This window comes from Anthonomus grandis, chromosome 8, assembly GCF_022605725.1.
Source record: "Anthonomus grandis grandis chromosome 8, icAntGran1.3, whole genome shotgun sequence".
Classification (NCBI taxonomy): domain Eukaryota; kingdom Metazoa; phylum Arthropoda; class Insecta; order Coleoptera; family Curculionidae; genus Anthonomus; species Anthonomus grandis.
Window position 1 is genome coordinate 31,822,503 of NC_065553.1, and position 20,140 is coordinate 31,842,642.

At 33.3% G+C, this 20,140-nt stretch overlaps 1 protein-coding gene and 1 long non-coding RNA gene across 2 annotated transcripts in view; both read right to left on the bottom strand.

Moving 5' to 3' along the window:
- Positions 1 to 20,140, bottom strand: part of LOC126739729 (uncharacterized) — a 52,274-nt gene that overhangs the window by 12,177 nt on the left and 19,957 nt on the right. The window lies entirely within an intron of this gene.
- On the bottom strand, positions 14,348 to 18,258 carry LOC126739728 (uncharacterized). Its single transcript, XM_050445525.1, has 3 exons — positions 18,063 to 18,258; positions 17,649 to 17,918; positions 14,348 to 14,897 (listed from the first exon to the last, which is right to left on the bottom strand). Exons 1-3 carry the CDS (start codon positions 18,256 to 18,258, stop codon positions 14,818 to 14,820), a joined length of 546 nt encoding a protein of 181 aa, XP_050301482.1. The 3' UTR covers positions 14,348 to 14,817.

Consider the following 20,140-nt stretch of genomic DNA (forward strand, 5'->3'; position numbering starts at 1 on the left):
TGCTGAAGTTCAAAAGTCAAAACAAAAATGTCCATTGTGTAACTTCAATGCCAGGTTAAAAAGGGACTTTGTTAAACATTATGAGACATTTCATAGTATTCCTATACAGTGTGACACAATTCAATTTTCAAATCATGATGAGTTTATGTCGTGGAAGAGTAAAACCGAAAATGAAACAATAGCTAGTTTCGTTAAAGAAAAAGGAATGAAGACAGGAGTAATAAATTACATATGCCATCGATCTGGATTTTTTTACTTCAAAAAGTAAGGGCCAAAGACATCTCAAAACACAAGGTAGCAATAAAATTAATGGGTTCTGCCCTGCCATGATAAAAGTTACCTACAGTGATGGAAAATATGTGGTTAATTTTATAAAAACTCATGTGGGTTACCAAAATACAATTGGGCACCTATTTCTGTCATCTATGGAAAGACATGCCATTGCTACAAAATTAGCCACAAAAATTCCATTTAAAGCTGTTTTGGATGAAGTAAGGGATGGGATTACAGAATCAGACAACTTACAAAGGAAGCATCTTTTAACAAAAAAAGGCTTTTACAATATTGAAGCGAGTTTTAACCTTAGATCAACAGTAGTAAGGCACAAAAATGATGCAATTAGAATCTTGGGTCAATGAAATGAAAGATAGCTGTGTTTTATTCTACAAGGCTCAAGATGTTACCATGGATGAGTACCCTCAGTTGTGTAATGATGATTTTATTTTAATAATCATGAATAGTGGTCAACTAAGTACATTTAAGAAGTTTGCAAATGATTGTATTTGTGTTAATATTATGGTATTAACAGTTATCAATTTGAGCTTCACACACTGTTAGTCCTTGATGACTTGCGTCAAGGATTTCCCTGTTGTTTTTGCATTTCGAGCAGAAGTGACGAAACCATAATGTTTTTATTCTTCAATTGTGTAAAGAAAGAAAGTGGGCTTATTGAGGCAAAGGTATTCATGTCTGACATGGCCGATATGTATTACAATGCTTGGTCAAAAGTAATGTCTGGGACACAATTCCGGTATGTTATGTATGTAACTGTCTTTTTTATGTTATAATAATATTATCAATTCATTTATTAGCTTATATTGCACATGGCATGTTGATCGCGCCTGGAGGAAGGACCTTAATTTGATCAACACCAAAGAAAAGCAGGTAGTTACTATTTTAAAGATGACTGTGTACTTAAAAATATTCTTTTTTTCAGGAATTGGTCTATAAAAATTTAAGAGTTCTTCTCCAAGAAACAGATCCCTCTGCCTTTGAACAAATGCTAAACAGTTTTTTAAGAAACACTCTTGATGATCCAAGTATTTCAAATTTTGGTCTTTATTTTAAGTAAAATTATGCAAGTAAAGCTATGTCCTGGGCATACTGTTATAGAATGCATTCAGGATTAAACACAAACATGCACATTGAAAGAATGCATCGTACCATCAAGTATATTTATTTTTGTGGGAGAAATGTTAAAAGGCTTGATAAAGCTGTAAATGCCCTTATGAAATTCATACGAGACAAATTATTTGACCGATTAATTATCCTAAACAAAGGTAAACTTTCCTCTAAAATTATACAGCTCCGGAAAAGGCATAAAACTAGTTTAGATTTAGACATATCTCTAATTACAAGCTTTGAAGACACTTGGCAAGTTGCATCCTCTTCAAAAGCTGAAATGTACAGCATCAATGAAAATGACATTCATTGTGATTGTCAAATTATTTGTACAGATTACAAAGTATGTATTCACAAATATCATGCAGCTGCCTTGATTCTGCAATTGCATGGAATATGTGCAAGCACATTCACTTACTTTGTAGGTTTAGGCAACTTGAACAGTCTGAAACACATGTTTCACAGGGATCGTCAGAGGATGGTAAATACATAATATTTTATTTTCTACGGTATAAATTATTATTATCTTTTTTTAATTGCAAACCTTTTAATTTTTTAAATACATTTTTATCATGGGTAAAAATGTATAAGACTTTATACAGGTTTTAATGTTTAGGAAATTGTACCATCACAATGCATGCAGTAATATGCATGCATTTGGTTTTGGGTGATGGTATTTACATATTTAATAATATTTTATCTCGCGTTTTATTCTATCCTTATTTTTAAATATACTAATAAACTAATAATATATTATATTTTGCATGAAAATTGATTTAATTCAAGTATATAGTTCTATTTGTTAGAGCGCCAATTAATTTTACCTATTTAATTTTTTGAATTGAGTGTTCTTAGAATCAACAAAGTTGGCATGTTTACTCACTGCGTAGTTCGTATTAAAAAAGCCGCGTCGTTTGAAGCTTGCCCATCCGTATCTCATCTTCATCCGTGCGCCACCCCGCCCGCAGACCGCCAAAATAAAAGATGTATTATTAAAAAATAGTCAGTCTGTCAGAGTCTGTCTGTTGACTCTCCGATAGTAAGAACATGTAATTGCACTCGGGCTCTAATAAAAATTGCATGCGGCTAATTCTAAATGTTTTTTGTTAAATTTCTAAGTTCATAAGTTTCTGTTCGCAGTTGTGATTGTTTAATACGAGTTTAAGGGTTAATAAACTGTGTTGAACAATTCACCGGGAGTGTTTTATTTCACGGTGTTTGGTAACGGTTATAAAAGTATACAGTCCACTACTGGGTCTACAAGGAGGCCAAAGTACACTTGGGTACTAAGGAGTCCTATTTGGAGGATTCAAATTTATTCATGGTCCAATCGAGCTGGATTTGGTCAGTTTGGTTTGGAACTGGAGAACTGGAACCGTTGGAAACTGGAGTTTAACATAAGGTCAGATCTTTCATTATTATTTGGGTCTCTTGTGGAAAACCACTGGGGTTGATTGCTGCAAGTTTGATTCACCAGGATTTAAGGAATTGGAATTTGGGATTATTTACGGCATATCATAAAGGAATATAATTAAAAGACAATACATTAATTTAAAAATAAGGCACAGGGTCTTATATTAGGGATATGTTAAAAATTACACATTTGGGTGTTAAGTAATTTAAAAATTAAGGAATTTTAGGTATTGTGTTAATTAAAAACATACTGGGTGCTTTAGGCGGTTTTAGGTTTATAAGATATTTAGGTATTTATCTTATTTAGTAGATGCTAAAGTTATAAGTTTGGTTAAATTCACACTGGGTGTACTTACTTGTATAATTAAAAAATTGGGTGTTTAGGTTTATGGAAAAGGTTGTATGTTTATTAAGTTAGTAAGAAACTTATAATTTGTTTTTAAGGTATACATACACTTAACGGATTTTTTAATTAGTTTTAGACATCTTAGTTTGTCGTTTGTAAGAAGAATTACAATTAATTGGTTAATTTTAAAGTGTTGTTAGTAAAGGTTAAACCAGAGTTTATGAAGGTTTAAAAAAGGTGCTTAAGCAGTGATTAAAAATGTATTCAGTGAAAAGTGACTTAGAATAATACTAGGTTAGTGTTTAGGTTAGTGTTTGGGTAGAAGGTTGAAAAAATTTAAAATGGAAGCCTTAAAAAAGAGAAGAGGTGTATTTAAAGGTGTATTAAATTTTAATCAATAACTAGGATAGAAAATTATGTTAACATAAATGTAAATTCGGACAATGTAGAAGTTAGTGAATTTTCTACTAGGGAAACTTTTTTACAAAATAGTTTTGAACAATATTGTGAGGTTCAATCTCAGATAGAGGAACTGGATGAGGATGAGGTTAGGGATAGGGAGTTGATGGAAACTAAATATTTGACGATTTGGTCAAAAATAAAGGCTAGTATTAAAAGGTTAGAGGATTTAAGGACGGCAAACTTGCAACAATCTTCCGCCCCTGTCCCTGAAGGAACCGTTTCAATCTCCGGTAACAATAATTTTAGGAATGCGAGGTTGCCACATTTAAACACACCAACTTTTTCGGGAAAGATTGAAGAGTGGCAATCATTTATTGATCTTTTTAATGCAATTATTGATACAGCTGATGTAGATGAGGTTCAAAAATTTTTATATTTAAAGGGTGCTTTATCTGGAGAAGCATTAAAATTAATAAATGACCTCACTTTAACAAATGACAATTATAAACATGCTTTAAATTTGCTTAAGAGTAGGTATGAAAATAAACTGGTGGTTATTAATGCTCACCTAAGGGGTATGTTGGATACACCTAATCCTGCAAAGGGTTCGGGTAAACAAATAAGAAACTTTTTAACTCATGTTCGACAACATATGAATTCTTTGACAGCTTTGGGTTTGCCTGTTAAGGAGTGGGATGTACTGCTTGTTTTTCTTTTTACTCAAAAATTAGACTACCAAACTCATAAGGCATATGAGTTAGAAAGAAATGCCTCTTTTTCAAATTCAGTGTTGCCAACATGTGAAGAATTTATTAATTTCCTGGAAAGGCGTTGTGTTGCCTTAGAAACTATTGAAGGGGAAAGTTCTCGGGAAATTTATAAAGGGAATAGTATGGGGCATTCAAAGGGGGATAAATACTCTAAGCAACCGACAAGACATACACTGTTATCTCAAGGACAAAGTCATAGGGATGATGTTCAAAATAAGTGTATATTTTGTAATCGTGTTGGGCATACACTTATTAAATGTTTTAAATTTGCTGACTTGTCATTAAAGGAAAAAAGGTTGATAATTCAAAATAATAATTTATGTTACCTTTGTTTAGATAATTCACATTCAGTTTCACGCTGTACCAAACAACCTTGTCAAGTGTGTAAAAAAAGACACAATTTACTATTGCATGATTATTCTTGGGATGGTAATAGGGAAGGTTTTAATAGTAAACAAAATGGAGGTCAAGGTCAAGGTGAAGAAGTAAAAAGAGATGAACCTGATGTTAAAAATAAAATTAATTCTAATGCCTTGTTAGGGGTTTCTGGGAATTTGAATAAAATTCAAGAATCGGAGTTGGAGTTGGGTTCAGATGAGGATTACTTTGGGAAAGAGTTTGTTGGAGTGAGTCATGGGGTTGATATGGGTATTCTAGAGGAGCCTGTAATACAACAGGCTGCTGTGGCTCATTCTAATGTACAAGTTATACTGGCCACAGCAATTGTAAATTTGATTTGTCAGGATGGCAATAAATTGGAGGCTAGGGCACTGTTGGACTCTGGGTCCCAGAGCTGTTTCATAACAAGGAACTTGTTTAATAAATTAACAAATGTTAATTGTAAGTTAACTGAATTTAAAATAGGTGGTATAGGAAATAAGGTCACAGAAATTAATGAGGTTGTTAATTTAGTTCTCGAGTCTCAGGTTACTAACTATAAGGTAGATATGTCATTTGCAGTTTTAAATCAGATTACCTGTAAGTTGCCTCATGTTTCTATAGAAACAAATATGGTGAAAATTCCACCAGGTATTTTATTGGCTGATCCTTATTACTTCAAGCCATCGGATATCGATATTTTAATTTCAGCAGAGTTTTACTTTGATTTAGTGCTGCCTGATTTAATTAGGTTAGGGTCAGGTCTGCCAGTTCTACAAAACTCTCAATTGGGATGGTTAATTTGCGGAAATGCACCGGTAAAGTCAGTTCAGAAAAATAGTATTAAAAATAGCACAAACAATAATTTAAGTGTAAATTTGTTTAGTCATTCTAAGGGCCAGGACATTAATGAGTTAATTCCAAAATTTTGGCAAATGGAAGAGATATCAGGTCAACGGTTTTTATCCTCAGAAGATAAATTGTGTGAGGAAAAATTTATTAAATCCTATAAGAGATTGGATGATGGATCTTTTCAGGTGGATTTACCATTTAGAGAACAAAATGGATACTTAAAGTTAGGTAATTCGTATGATTTAGCATTGAAAAGGTTTCAAAATTTGGAAAAAAGGTTACATACGCACTTAAAGTTATTTTCTGAGTATAAGGAGTTCATAAATGAATATGTAACTTTAGGGCATGGAAAATACATAAAAGAGGACTCAGTAAATTCTGATTCAGTCGGAGAACAGGAAAGGGTATTCTTGGCGCATCACTGTGTCGTAAGAGAGGATGCTGTGTCAACTAAACTCAGAGTTGTCTTTGATGCGTCAAGTAAGACGACAACAGGATATTCACTAAATGACGTTATGTTAAAAGGTTTTTCCGTTCAGCCGGAACTTTTTGATATACTTTGTAGGTTCAGAACGTTTTTATATGTTTTAGTGACTGATATCCAAAAAATGTATCGTATGATTAAGGTAAACCCGGATCATAGAAAATTCCAGAATATTCTATGGAGGGAAAAGCCAGATGAACCAGTTAAAATCATAGAGTTGCAAACCGTGACTTACGGTACCAACTCGGCTCCCTTTTTGGCAACTCGTTGCTTAAATAAATTGGCAACAGATGAGATGTGTAATTTTCCGGCGGCTTCAAGGGCAATTTTACAGCAATGTTACGTCGATGATGTTCTTTGCGGCGCAAATTCTAAAAAGGAAATTTTAGAACTACAGGAGCAATTGATTGGTTTGTTAAACTCTGGAGGTTTTAAATTGCACAAATGGTGTGCTAATGATTTGTCTTTGTTAAAGAATGTTGGTAGTGACAAGGATGGTGAATGCATTTCTTTGGATAATGAGTTTTCAAATAAGGTGTTAGGAGTGTTATGGTTTCCAACTCAGGATTATTTTAAAATATCTGTTCCAGATAAAATAGATAAAACTGAAATCAAGATAACAAAAAGATTGGTGTTATCAAAAATCGCACAGATGTACGATCCGTTGGGTTTGTTGGGGCCTGTGATTGTTGTTGCGAAGATTTTAATGCAAGAAATCTGGGCAAGTAAAGTTGATTGGGATAAGGAATTCCTATCAACAAGTTTAGATAAGTGGAAATCGTTTTCGGCAGATATTAAATGTTTAGTTGAATTACAAATTTCTCGTTGTCTGTTTAATAATTCGGATATTGCTGAAATTCAGATGCATGGATTTGCGGATGCTTCCATGAAAGCATACGGGGCCTGTTTATATGTAAGGGCTATTTATAAAAACAAAAATGTTTCCTGTAATTTACTCTGCTCGAAATCACGAATAGCTCCCTTAAAAACAGTGTCATTGCCACGACTTGAACTTTGTGGAGCACTTCTAGTATCTCGCCTTACTTCTAAAATTTTGGGAATTTTAAATCTTAAAATATCTAAGGTTGTTTTATGGATGGATTCCAAAGTTGTACTAGCTTGGTTAAATGGGTCACCAAGTAGATGGACCACCTTTGTGGCCAATAGAGTTTCTGAAATGCAGGAATTGACTTTGAATTGTCAGTGGAAACACATTTCGTCTCAGGACAACCCGGCAGACTGCCTGTCAAGGGGTTTAATGTCGGGGCAACTTTTAAAACACAAAATTTGGTGGAAGGGCCCTAAATTTCTTTATGATTCACAAATTGATTTTTTACCTGAGGAATGTTCAATTACTGAAGGTCTGCCAGAGCAACGAAAAATAGCTTTAACTCAGGTAGAGTTAAATCAAAGGGTCATTGATTGGATAAGGTTCTTGAATTTTAATAGGTTGCAAAGGGCTGTTGCGTATTGTTTTCGATTTTTTGATAAAAGGGAATCTGGGCCACTGACAGTTGACGAACTTAAACGTTCATTAAATACAATTTTAAAACTTGTACAGGCTGAGACATTTTCAAAAGAAATTAAAGATTTAAATTGTCATGATGGTGACAATAATTTTGAAATTTTTAAGACTAGTTCTTTAAAGTGTTTAAATCCATTTTTAGACACTAATGGTATAATGAGGGTTAATGGCCGATTATCCAAGGCGGATATTGACTACAATCAAAAATTTCCAATCGTATTGCCATCGAGGCATCACGTGGTAAAGTTAATTATTTGGGCAGAACATTTGAAATTATTTCACGCTGGACCACAGGCGGTATTGGCAAACTTAAGGTTAAGGTATTGGCCAATCCATGGTCTTAGCGAAGTAAAGTCTGTAATTGGGAAATGTGTCAAATGTTATAGGCTTAAAGCGCAAACTTCTGCACAGCTTATGGGTTCTCTTCCTTTGGATAGAATTTCAATTGGACGTCCATTTTTAAATACCGGAGTTGACTTTGGAGGGCCGATATATGTCAAACAGTCAAGACTAAGAAGTTCTACGACTAAAAAGGCATATATTGCGTTATTTGTGTGTATGCAAACAAAGGCGATTCATATTGAATTAGTCAGTAATTTGAGCACTGAATGTTTTATATATACGTTGAAAAGATTTATAGCTAGACGTGGTTGTCCTTGTAAAATTTATAGCGACAATGCAACTAATTTTCAAGGGGCAAATAACTTGCTGAAAGAAGTGTATCTCTTTTTTAAAAATGAAACAAATCGGAATAATATTAACACTTTTTTAGCAAGTAAAGAAATTAAATGGAAATTTATTCCGCCATTAAGCCCACACTGGGGGGGATTGTGGGAAGCGGGGATAAAATCAACCAAGTTTCATCTAAGAAGGATTATAGGTAATTTGACATTGTCTTTCGAGGAAATGACTACGGTATTAACAGAAATTGAGGCAATTCTTAATTCAAGGCCACTTTGTGCATTGTCATCAGATTCAAGAGATTTGAATTGCTTAACACCGTCATATTTTTTAATAGGTGAACCCTTAACGTCCGTTCCTGAAAGAGATGTATCCAATGTACCCGAAAACAGGTTAAGTTTTTGGAAGTTATGTTCAAAAATTCGTCAAAATTTCTGGACTCGATGGTCAGTTGAGTACTTGACTAGACTTCAGAATCGACCGAAATGGTATGTGTCAAGAAAAAATTTAGAAAGGGATATGGTTGTTCTCGTAAAAGATGAAAACTTACCTCCTTTGCAATGGGTATTGGCACGGGTGATTGAAGCGGTTCCAGGTTCCGATAGTAAGGTTCGAATGGTAAAAATAAGAACCAAAGAGGGAGAGTTTATACGTCCCATAACAAAGTTATGTCCTTTGCCATTTGATAAGGAATAATAAATATGGTTGAACCAGGGGCTTCAACGGGGGGGAGAATGTTAGAGCGCCAATTAATTTTACCTATTTAATTTTTTGAATTAAGTGTTCTTGGAATCAACAAAGTTGGCATGTTTACTCACTGCGTAGTTCGTATTAAAAAAGCCGCGTCGTTTGAAGCTTGCCGATCCGTATCTCATCTTCATCCGTGCGCCACCCCGCCCGCAGACCGCCAAAATAAAAGATTATTAAAAAATATTATTAAAAAATAGTCAGTCTGTCAGAGTCTGTCTGTTGACTCTCCGATAGTAAGAACATGTAATTGCACTCGGGCTCTAATAAAAATTGCATGCGGCTAATTCTAAATGTTTTTTGTTAAATTTCTAAGTTCATAAGTTTCTGTTCGCAGTTGTGATTGTTTAATACGAGTTTAAGGGTTAATAAACTGTGTTGAACAATTCACCGGGAGTGTTTTATTTCACGGTGTTTGGTAACGGTTATAAAAGTATACAGTCCACTACTAGGTCTACAAGGAGGCCAAAGTACACTTGGGTACTAAGGAGTCCTATTTGGAGGATTCAAATTTATTCACTATTTTTGTCATTTTTTTTTAATATGAGTTATATTTTCATAGAAAAAGAAATGGAACTTGTTTGTGATGAAAGAGCAGTTGAATCAAAAACTCTTTTTGAACAACTTGACAATCAATCATCTTTAAAAGGCAAAACATTAACACTAAGAATATACAATAAGAATAAACAATAACTGTAAGAAAGGAAGAGATGTTGCGACACTTGTACGTTATACACGCTTGTACGTACTTGAAAGCGTTGGAAACATTGATTAATCCAATTGAACCAACTTTGGCAGCAATCAACCAACAGTCCATCAGTAATTTTAAATTGAAAGATGCAACACCAAGTCATTCAAAAATCGTAAAACAGAGAAGGCTGTTTAGCACAAAGAAAAAAAAACAGAAAGTACCGCAGTCTAAACCTACAAACGAAGAATGTAACACACTGGCGATAAATTTGCTTAATTGATTAAGCAAATTTTAAAATTTCATTTGTTATCATTATTATTATTTAAGCTTGTAGGCTTTTTTAAGTACGGAAAGTTTAACTTTATATAAATAAATATTCGAATAAAATGCGCGAAGCTGTTTATACGATTGTAGTTTTATTTCGTTTTTTAATCAAATTGGCATAATATCAAACAGCCAAATAATTAATTTATATTTTAATTAATAAGCATAATAAAAAACACTATTTAATATAATTTGTTTATTTATATTATATTAATAAATACATACTAATAATCTCCCCTATACTATCAAAACTTATATATTGCACCTTTCAAATCTGTAACTATCGAAATAAGGAAGCTGTCTCTTTTTCCATATTTATTTGTCTTTCAGTACTGCAATTAAAATAAATATGAGCTAACTTATTAAATAATAACAAAAACTTGTAAAAACTCATTATTGCACCTAAAATCTCCATCTGTAACTATCGAAATAAGGAAACTGTCTCTTTTTCCGTATTTGTTTGTCTTCCACTGCTGCAATTAAAATAAACATAAGCTAACTTATAAAATGATATCAAAAACTTACCTCAAAAAATCCTTATTTAAATTTACACAAAGAGCACTGAATAATTATTATTCCACGACGAGATTTTTTATGTTTAGTTCACCAACTGTTTCAATGATTCGAATTGAACCTAAACATTTTTTATACTTGTAATATTATTATTTTTGGTGTTCGGAAAAATAATTCATAATCAGATTATCTGAGGTTATGTACAGCAGAAAATAAGAGAAGCAACCCACAATACAATATGAAAGCTGTCATTCTATTATGTTTTATAGGCAACTCACAGTACACCGCTCCGAATAGTGGGTCAGCCTGTAGACATTTGTACTAATGACACAAACGTCTGCGGGCAGACCCCGAGTATCGATTTCAATGAATGGCGCACGTCGAAGTTGTTCCAACACTTCCAACTTCAACCTGTTTATTTAGTTTATTATAAGGGGCCTTATACGTTATCTATAAAGTTTAAAAATATGTATTTGGGTATTACGCTAAGTAAAAAATTAAATAAAATGTAAAAAATTATCTCACGGCTTCTAAAAAATTTAAAACAAAAAGAAAAATAAATTTTTTAGAAGCACTAAGATTGGTCCGTCCACATTTAGTTTGTAAACGTCCAAATAGTATAAATTTCTTCTTTTTATAATATTTCTTTGTTTTACTCTCCAAATTAAAACTACCATTTCATTTAAATTTCTCCTTTTATTATAACCAATTTAATTAATATTTTTATATTAAGTATTAATAACAACAAATCTGCGCGTGTAGAATAGCCTTTAAATTTCTAAATTCCTTTGGTTTGTGCTGAACGGAGACTTCCTTGTTAGCACTTTTATCATCGCGCATTGATTCCAGTGTCGGGATCTATACGTTTATTTCCGCAACTGTTGTCTTAATCTTACCGCATCACAGATCGTGATTTACTTATCAAACCCGCAACCACTCTTAGTGATTCAACCCGAATTGGAAGACCCAATAAGTCCAGAGCAGGCCTGCTGAAGCTGGAAACAGATACATTAAGGTAAGGATCTTTAAAGGCTGGTTTGCCTGGCCAACCCAACCCAACCTCACTCAAAACTAGACGAAACCACGAAAACAAGCGCTGAACGTTCAACCGTATCGTCGATACGAATACAAATTGACAAATTCGTTTCTGGGCACATGCACGTGCGTGATTCATTGACATCACTACTCGGGGTCTGCCCGCAGACGTTTGTCTAATGACTGGTGCCTGAACATTATCTTTCTTCGTGTTTTGTAGGACAGGTAGTAAGCGAGTTATATTAATAAAATAATCGTTAAATTATCCGAGTTACGATATTTTAGTTTCCATTTTTACATGCTTGGAAGGCGGTGGTATTTTATTTTTTTCGCTGTGAGTTTTTATTTGTGATTTGCTACTAGAATATTCATATTGATTCCGTTCCGCTTTATGAACTTTTAAAACTGTGGTTTGGACACTATCTTTCTTGGTTTTTTGTAGGGCAGGCAGTAGCCGCGTTTATTAATTATTACTTGGCTTCTCAAAGTGGTGAGAGAAAAGTAATAACCGAGTCCGTGATGTCATAATTACTATCCGTATAGCAACAGAGCAGAGGTAAATGTTGACCGATTGATTGGGATTGCTTCGCTTGATTGGTGTTGAGTTTCCGGCTTTGCTTCACAAATGTCATCTGTAACCGCTTGTAAAAAACATCATGATCCCGTCCCTTAAATCATACCATAGAATAACCAGACAAATAGAAAAATACTCCAATGCATTGTAAATGGCACCTATTGGGACACTTAACTCGATCAGCTGGGACGGTAGTTGGGCGGCCAAGCAATTTCGCTCGCGATGCGAGCTGCTGAGGTGCCAAATTTCTTTTCTAGCGTGTCGATCTTGATTTGTCTGGTTATTCTATGATCATATTGAGTTGGGCGGCTCGACGGCTCACCGGCTATGATTATTTTGTTTTTGACATGACTTGCATATCGTAATATTGTCATGTGATAAAGCCCGCAATTTTTTTCGTAAACATTGGCCTAAGGGGAGTAGTTTCCTTTTTTTAGCGTTGTTCATTTTTGAAACAAAACAAAAATGTCTAGTCTTACGCGTTTTACGGGTGGCGATAAATGTTATTATTTAAATTGCGACAACCTCAGGCAGTTTGAAAATGTTTAAGTTTCCCTTTAAAAGACCAAATATTTATCACGATTGGGTTTTTAACCGTGGTAAGTTCATCAAAACAAACTTATTAGTTTCCTAGATTTTTGTTTTCGTTTTTTGCTTTTATAAATTCGCTAATATTGATAATTTTTTTAACTGATGGTAAATTGTTTTTGAGGTTAGAAAATGTTAATTAGGCAATCCAGGGACCTGTTCAATAATTATGATCACAGATTTAACATCAGGTCCTTAACAAAGGCCCTTATAATATACGTAGGTATGTCTTTATGTTGCCGTTTAAATTTTTTTCCAAAAAAAAAGGTTTTTACTAATTAAAAAAAGTTTTTACACCTGGCCCAAATGACCCAATAAGTTAAATGTTATTGTAGTTGGTTACTGGTTAGTAAAAAAAAAGTGGTTGCTTTTTGTAGATATTTTATTTAGGGTTAATCCCCTATATAAATTATTTTTTATCATTAGGAATTATTATTATTTTTAAGAACTTCCATAAGGTGGATACCACCCCAATGGCAGAGGGTAAAAGAAAAAAGGGCATTCAAATTTTGTTGGTGCAATTCTTAAAGACTAATATTTGAAATAAACGTGGCAACCGCGCCACACTCTCTTCTCCCGTAAAAGGGCTTGTGGCTTCACTTTGCATCGAGCAGCGGTAGAGTGCGTATTAAAAAAAATGTAAAAGGTCTCATACAAAACACCTTTGTAACTGAATTTAATAAATAATTACGTGAAAAACCCAAAACGAACTTCATTTAAAAAGAGGTCAGCAATACAAAAAAGGGCTAATCACCCTAACAAATTGGTCCTTCGTCCGAATTAAATGCAGTAACCAGTGATATCTGTGCTAAAATAAACCGTTGCTCGCTCCACCTAATAGTGGGTAAGTCCTTTTATTCAAATATTCCTCTCATTATCAGCGCCGTTTGTTCTGTATAAGGATTGTGTGCATTTCTTCATATGAGTTTTATGCGACATTATACGATTGTAAACCCAAATACGTTAAATTTCTATGCGAATATATATTATACGCCAACTTTTAACTTAACAGAGACGCAGAGGGGAAATGCCCATAAAAACGTATTGATATTCTTCGATTCATAGGCGTGCGAAATTATTTTCTTTAATAAAACTTAATATATTTAAATAGAATAAAAATGTGGTATTTAGTAAATAAATATACTTGTAGTAATATGGTGTAAAATTACGTAGAATAATGTTAAGTAATAAATATATGCATGAAATAAAGATTTTTTTTCTATCCTGCCTATGCTAATCTTAAAAAGAAAAAAAATCAAAATATTATTGAATTACTTATTTTTTGACAATCTATTGATTTTCTTTTTTAAACTGTTAGGCCCGCGATATTTTTTAAATAAAAAGAAATGTGTTAAGCTCTAAAATTTTAGAATATTACTAGCAAGAGGTATTTAGAATTAATTTAAAAAAATAAAAAGTAACTACCTTACTAGTGATTTGTTTGAATACTTTAAAAAAAATCAATTGATTGCCAAAAAATAAGTAATTCAATAAGATTTTGATTTTTTTCTTTTTAAGATTAGCGTAGGCGGGATATGAAAAAATTCTTAAAACGGGGTTATATCTCGGAGTTCGTAAATTTTAGACCCCCAGGTGATAGGGATGAATTTGTCACAAATGACCTCTAAATGAACCTAAATAGTTGTACTTTCCAATCACCCTGTATATATCGAAAACGTTTAAACATACATAAAATTTATTTATTATATTTCATTCTAAAATGTAATATTGATTAGTCCTCGTCACTGGTATTTTCTTCGGCATCGCTTTCATCGGATTCATCTTCACTGCTATCTTCCTCGCCAAGCTGAATAATTAGTGGTTCTACCTCTTCCATGTAATGATCAGTTTCGTAGTTTTTTTTTTCAATATTTACTACATGTTTACAGTATCAGCCCAACGTGCAGGTGTGATAGAAGCAATGCCCAGTTGTACTTGTTCTATTAAATTTTTAATGGATATGTCGCCAGTAGTGTTGCGACTACGAACAAAATGTTTCAACTGGGCCCATATCAGTTCGATTGGGTTGAGATCGCACATATAAGGTGGTGTACGCAACGGAGTATGTCCATATGAACGCAATACTCTATCTACTACGTAGTTTTTTTCATCCTCAGGTGGTTTATGTTGTTGAACAATTCCCATTTGCGTTCAGCTGGGTTGTGAGATATTCCTAAAAGTAATTTATTATTAATACCCTAAAGATATTAAACATTAGTATTTTTAATTTTTTTTTCTTTAAGTAAGTATAGAGTGTTATATATTTTTTTTTTCTTAAAGTGCAATAAAATGGAATGATGGTGGTGAAGCGATGAATGCCAAGTTAATCAAAGAAAAGAAGTACTAAAAATAGTGAAAGGTTTATGGCCTTAAGAGGGTCTCCAAAAGTTGTTTGATGCCCGGAGGAACTTAACCCCTCTTACCTGAAACGCCCAGAGAAGGAATCCTTCACAATGCTGCTAGCTCAAGCCGAAGTGGGTTCTAGCTTCTTTCTCAACCAAATGAACCAAAATTTCTTAGGTAGTAACTACCCAAGAGTTACCCAACTAAATGTCAAAATCAGTATGGCGCCACCAAGTTTTGGATTTTATATAATCCCAAAGGACGCCCAATATTTATCAAAATTTATTTAGGCAAGTTCAAAACGAAACTTGGAAAACAAAATCAAAGTCAAATCAGTATACACTATTGTTTCCAAATTACCTATGATATTCCAACCTACTCAACTCAAGTGAAAAACAAATTAACAACAGAAAATAACAATTTATTTAAGTCTTGATTATCACAGAGAATTATGTTATGTTATTTATTGTTAAGAGGAATAATTATTTAAGTTGGTAATAAGGAACCACAACATCACACAAAAAAAATACACAATCAAAGTGTGGTTGTCAAAATAAAATAAGTTATGTTACACCCAAACCTTTTGGAGAATGAAGCTTCAATTCAATTTAAACTAATAACTTACATGGCCCGGTATATCCCGCCACGGACATTGACCTAAGCAAAAAAAAAAATAACAACCCTAACTGTTGAAGCTTCCCCACTTAAAATTACCCTTTTATTAGTTTACTCTAATATTTACTAGCTAATCTGAGAAAATTTGACATCTTAGGAGTAGTCTGAAAATAAATAATATAACCCAAGTATATACTCGTAGTAATACGAAGCCGGCTGCGTCTTACCTCACAGGAGTCACTTGTCACATATATGTACTCATATCAGTAATATTCAATAATAAAATAGCATCGATTAAATAATGTCAATAAAATTTTAAATAAGCTTATGTATGTATCTCAACTCAAAAGATAAAAGTTGTGATAATAAAAATAAAATAAGTGAATAAAAAAATGTTATGTTGTGTCACCTAGCTCCACACACAGCAGACTACTTCAGATTCGAGACTCTCCCAGACATCCAAATCCCAGTCAAAGAAAAAAAATTGCAGGCTTCCAAGCTTCACCTCTTCCACTTCACAATACGCCAAGCTCTGGTAGTGGTCTAGGTTAGACGTTAGCTCACAGTTGCTTAAAATCTCCTTCTAGATTAGAGCCAGTAGAGTACATAACCCCAAAACGAAAGCACCATGTGGCCTGAAGAAATCAGGTCCGTACAAAAAAAATCCATTCAAAATCCATGTTATGTAGCTTTGCTAATTAAATTGTCCCCTGCCAATGCCAATCAGAACCGCTATTTTGCCGATGTTCGAGGGCACGTGAAAAATTATTAGGTTTTAAATCGCCATAAAGGCCAGTAAATTCAACAAAACAACAAATTACAGCATTACGCCCAAAAAGTTGATTTACTATCACCACATTTAGTCAATTATATCCCCATATGGGTAAAATTCACACGAATTTCAAAAAGAACTAAAGCACTCTTCACTTCATGACGGCGGTCTGGGAAAAGGAACGACCGCAGAGGTCAAACCCGTATTTAAGCAATCACGCACAAAGTGTATTGCCAATCGAAATATATAACAAAATAACTTAACTTTTTTTATAAGTACCATAAAACCTTTTATAAAAAATAAATAACAAAATTTGTGGCCCAAGGAAGTTGGCAATGAAAATATGTGTCACTATGACAATCAATTTCGATTTTGCCTAGACCAGCCACTTCTTGCTATCTTCCAAGAAAACTAATATTTACATTAGATAAAAAGAGACAAAAATTAGATAGGTCAGTCCGAGTAAAATCAACCAGCATATCTGGTATGGTCAAGCCAAAATCAGATATTGTACTATGAACAGTACAACATACACAATAATTGTACATGCCCAATTAATCATTATTCGTTATAAAATAATTAAATAAAGTATGGAATAAGCAATATGGGATATAATTTAAATTCTAAAATCTTTCTTTAGTCCAGAACCGGGTTTTATAAGAGTATAAATAAAATTTCATTAACAACCAGTACAATATGAAGCTGAAATGTACAAGACTAAATGTGTCCTTAAAAAAAAGAATACTGTAATTTGAAATGGCTAGAGAACAGAACTATGGGTTACTTGGGAGGCTATTACAGAGAGGGCATTACTAGTACCAATCATTAATATTTGTAAAATATCTATTTTGAAAATATAACTATAATCAGTGCTTTTAATAAAGAGTATAAAATGCCAATTTTAACCTGTAACAAGAGGATGAAAAAATTTATGCATTTTGTGGCCAGTAGGTAACCTATTATTATCCTTTAAAAAATAATATTTAATATACCGCGAAGTTAATGTAGAAATAAATATATCTCTAAGGACCGATTTTTCAATCCAGGGTTATCCCTAACCCCAGAGTCAAACTTATTATAAGTATATTTTCTTCTTTGATGAGTCATAAAATGCAAAACTTTACCATATCAATTGTAGCTGTTCGCAGATATTTTTTCTTTTAATATAAATACAAATAATGCGTTTTTACTTACCATTTGCCGTCAACCAATCGATCATAGTTTTCTTGGTGCTTGATTTGGTCGGCACTTTATTCTCTTGCACGGAATGATATGGTGCATTATCAAAGATGACCACTGAATTAGCCGGAATATTGGGAATTAATTTTTCCTCCAGCCATTTCATAAAATTTTCGCGATTCATTTGTCCGTGATAATCCCCAGTTGCTTGACCAGCTTTGAATATCAAACTGGCATTGGGAATAAAGCCATTCTGACAACCCGCATGAACAATAACTAAACGACCTAAAAAAATGTATATAAAATATTATGGCAAGAAAAAAAAACTTTTTATTCTAAGTTTTTTAGCTAAACACTATAATTATAACGAAATTTTAATGCCTACATTTAAACCCTCAATTTATTTAATTAACTACAAAAAATTCTTACCACTTGCTCTGATGTTACTAGTAATACCAAAAACATCAGTGCTTTGCCAACACTTTTGAAAAGTCAAATCGTTGTCGACCCAGGTTTCGTCTATATAAACTATATTTCTTCCTTCATTTCTATACTTCTGTATCGCGTTTATATATTTATACCGCCAATGAAGTATAATATATATATAATGAAGTAAATATTCCATCAATATTTTCCTTTTGTTTTGACATTTCCTAAAATAAAACCCATTTGCTTTTAGTAAACATCTTAAAGTTTCCTTGGAATACGGAAAATCAATGGTCTCTCGCAACTTCTGTAGAAGTTTGGTCGTCGTTGGAACAATTTTTAATTCCTGGTAAAAGTTATTAATTGTGCGCCTTATTATTGGAAAATCTTCAAAGTCATTCTTAACAGAAAAGCGAGATTATTTGTTAGGCGGTGGTACAAGCACATCATTTGGCCTATCTCTATTTCTTTTCTTATCTTGTTTATGAATCTTCTGTATAGTGGACTTAGAGACGCCAGTGTACATGCAAACACGATCGAGTTTTCTCTTTAGAGGAATTTTAAATGCATTGTTTTGAGTTTCCTCATCGCAACCTCTATAAACATTTGCAACAATTTCCATTGATTGCCCGTTTAGATGTTTTCCTTTTAAAAACCTATTTCCTTCCATCATAAGGCCAAATATAGCTTTCCGTATACAAACCTACATACAAAAAACTTTGTTTACAAAATTGAATCGGCTATAAAAATTAAAAATATGAAGTTTTTTTTTGCTAGTATTTTTAGTTTACTTTTTATCTTTATCTTCTTTTTCAGTAAAGTCAAATCATACTTACTGTAAATCTTATATTTAAAAACTCAAGAAGATTATATCAATTGTCTATAAAGATAACAACACAAATTAAAACTAAATACTCAAAAACTTAAAGACAAAACGTTAAAAGAAATACAACAATAATAAATAATAGAAAGAACCACAAACGCCAACGTCCATATAATCCAGATATTAATGGAATCCTCCCTACGCCTATGCGTAAACTAAACTTGCAGAAAACCGAAATAAATAGAACACCTGCAGATACATTATTTATTCAAAAAACCCCATCGAGAACTCCACCGTTTATCGCCTGTTGACCAATGACGATGTGATATTTCCGTATTTAATACATAGTACGCTGGCAAAATGAGGCTTTGTTGCCGCCTCGTGAATAAATCTGAGTATTTATAAAAGGGACATAATTTGTTTTACAATATAAATGTATTATAAACTTAAATAGATACATTACTACAATTTTCGAAGATAAGAATATATGTATATTATGAGATGTGAATATACTATATATACAGGATATTTAATACTTAACCTTAGTGCAAAGAAATATTAACACATATAAAAGGATTTGGAGAGTGACAATCTGGCAATATCTCAAAGCCATTTAATTTTTTTGCCCGCATTCTTTTCGGGCGTAAGTTCTCAGTTGCTGGACAATACTAAATCCAAATACGAAAATCCCACTCAATACCATCCACGCGCCGCATCATACGGGTCCAACGCTTTCTTTTTGCATCTCTCTTACTCTTGCACCGCGACGATATCGACGTTCAAATATACCTAGTTTTCTTTCTTTCTCGCTCATTGCCGGCCGCTCCATAACCAGATTCATCCGGATTTCGCCCGTTGGAACGAAATCCTCGTCTGTGCGGGCAGGAGGGCATCGAGCGCGACGTTGTGGGTTGCATTTTGAGGCGGCATTAAGAGAAGCACTTCACCTTAATAACATTTATTAAGGGATACCTTATTTTCAATTGCGTTTTACTAAGCGAAACACTTCACTTTAACATTTTATTTCTCTTTTGATAAAACATGTCGGTAGACGAAATTAAAGCGCTCAAACGTAAAAGAGGTTCAATAAAATCGAAGTTTACTATATTTTCAAATTTTTTAAGGGGGTTAAGTACACACGATGATTTAGATTCGGATGATTTTCATCAATTAAAAACCCGTTTAGATTTGAGTGAAAATATAATTCACGAGTTTGATGAAGTCCAAGAAAATTTAGAAGCGATTGTAGATGACGCGG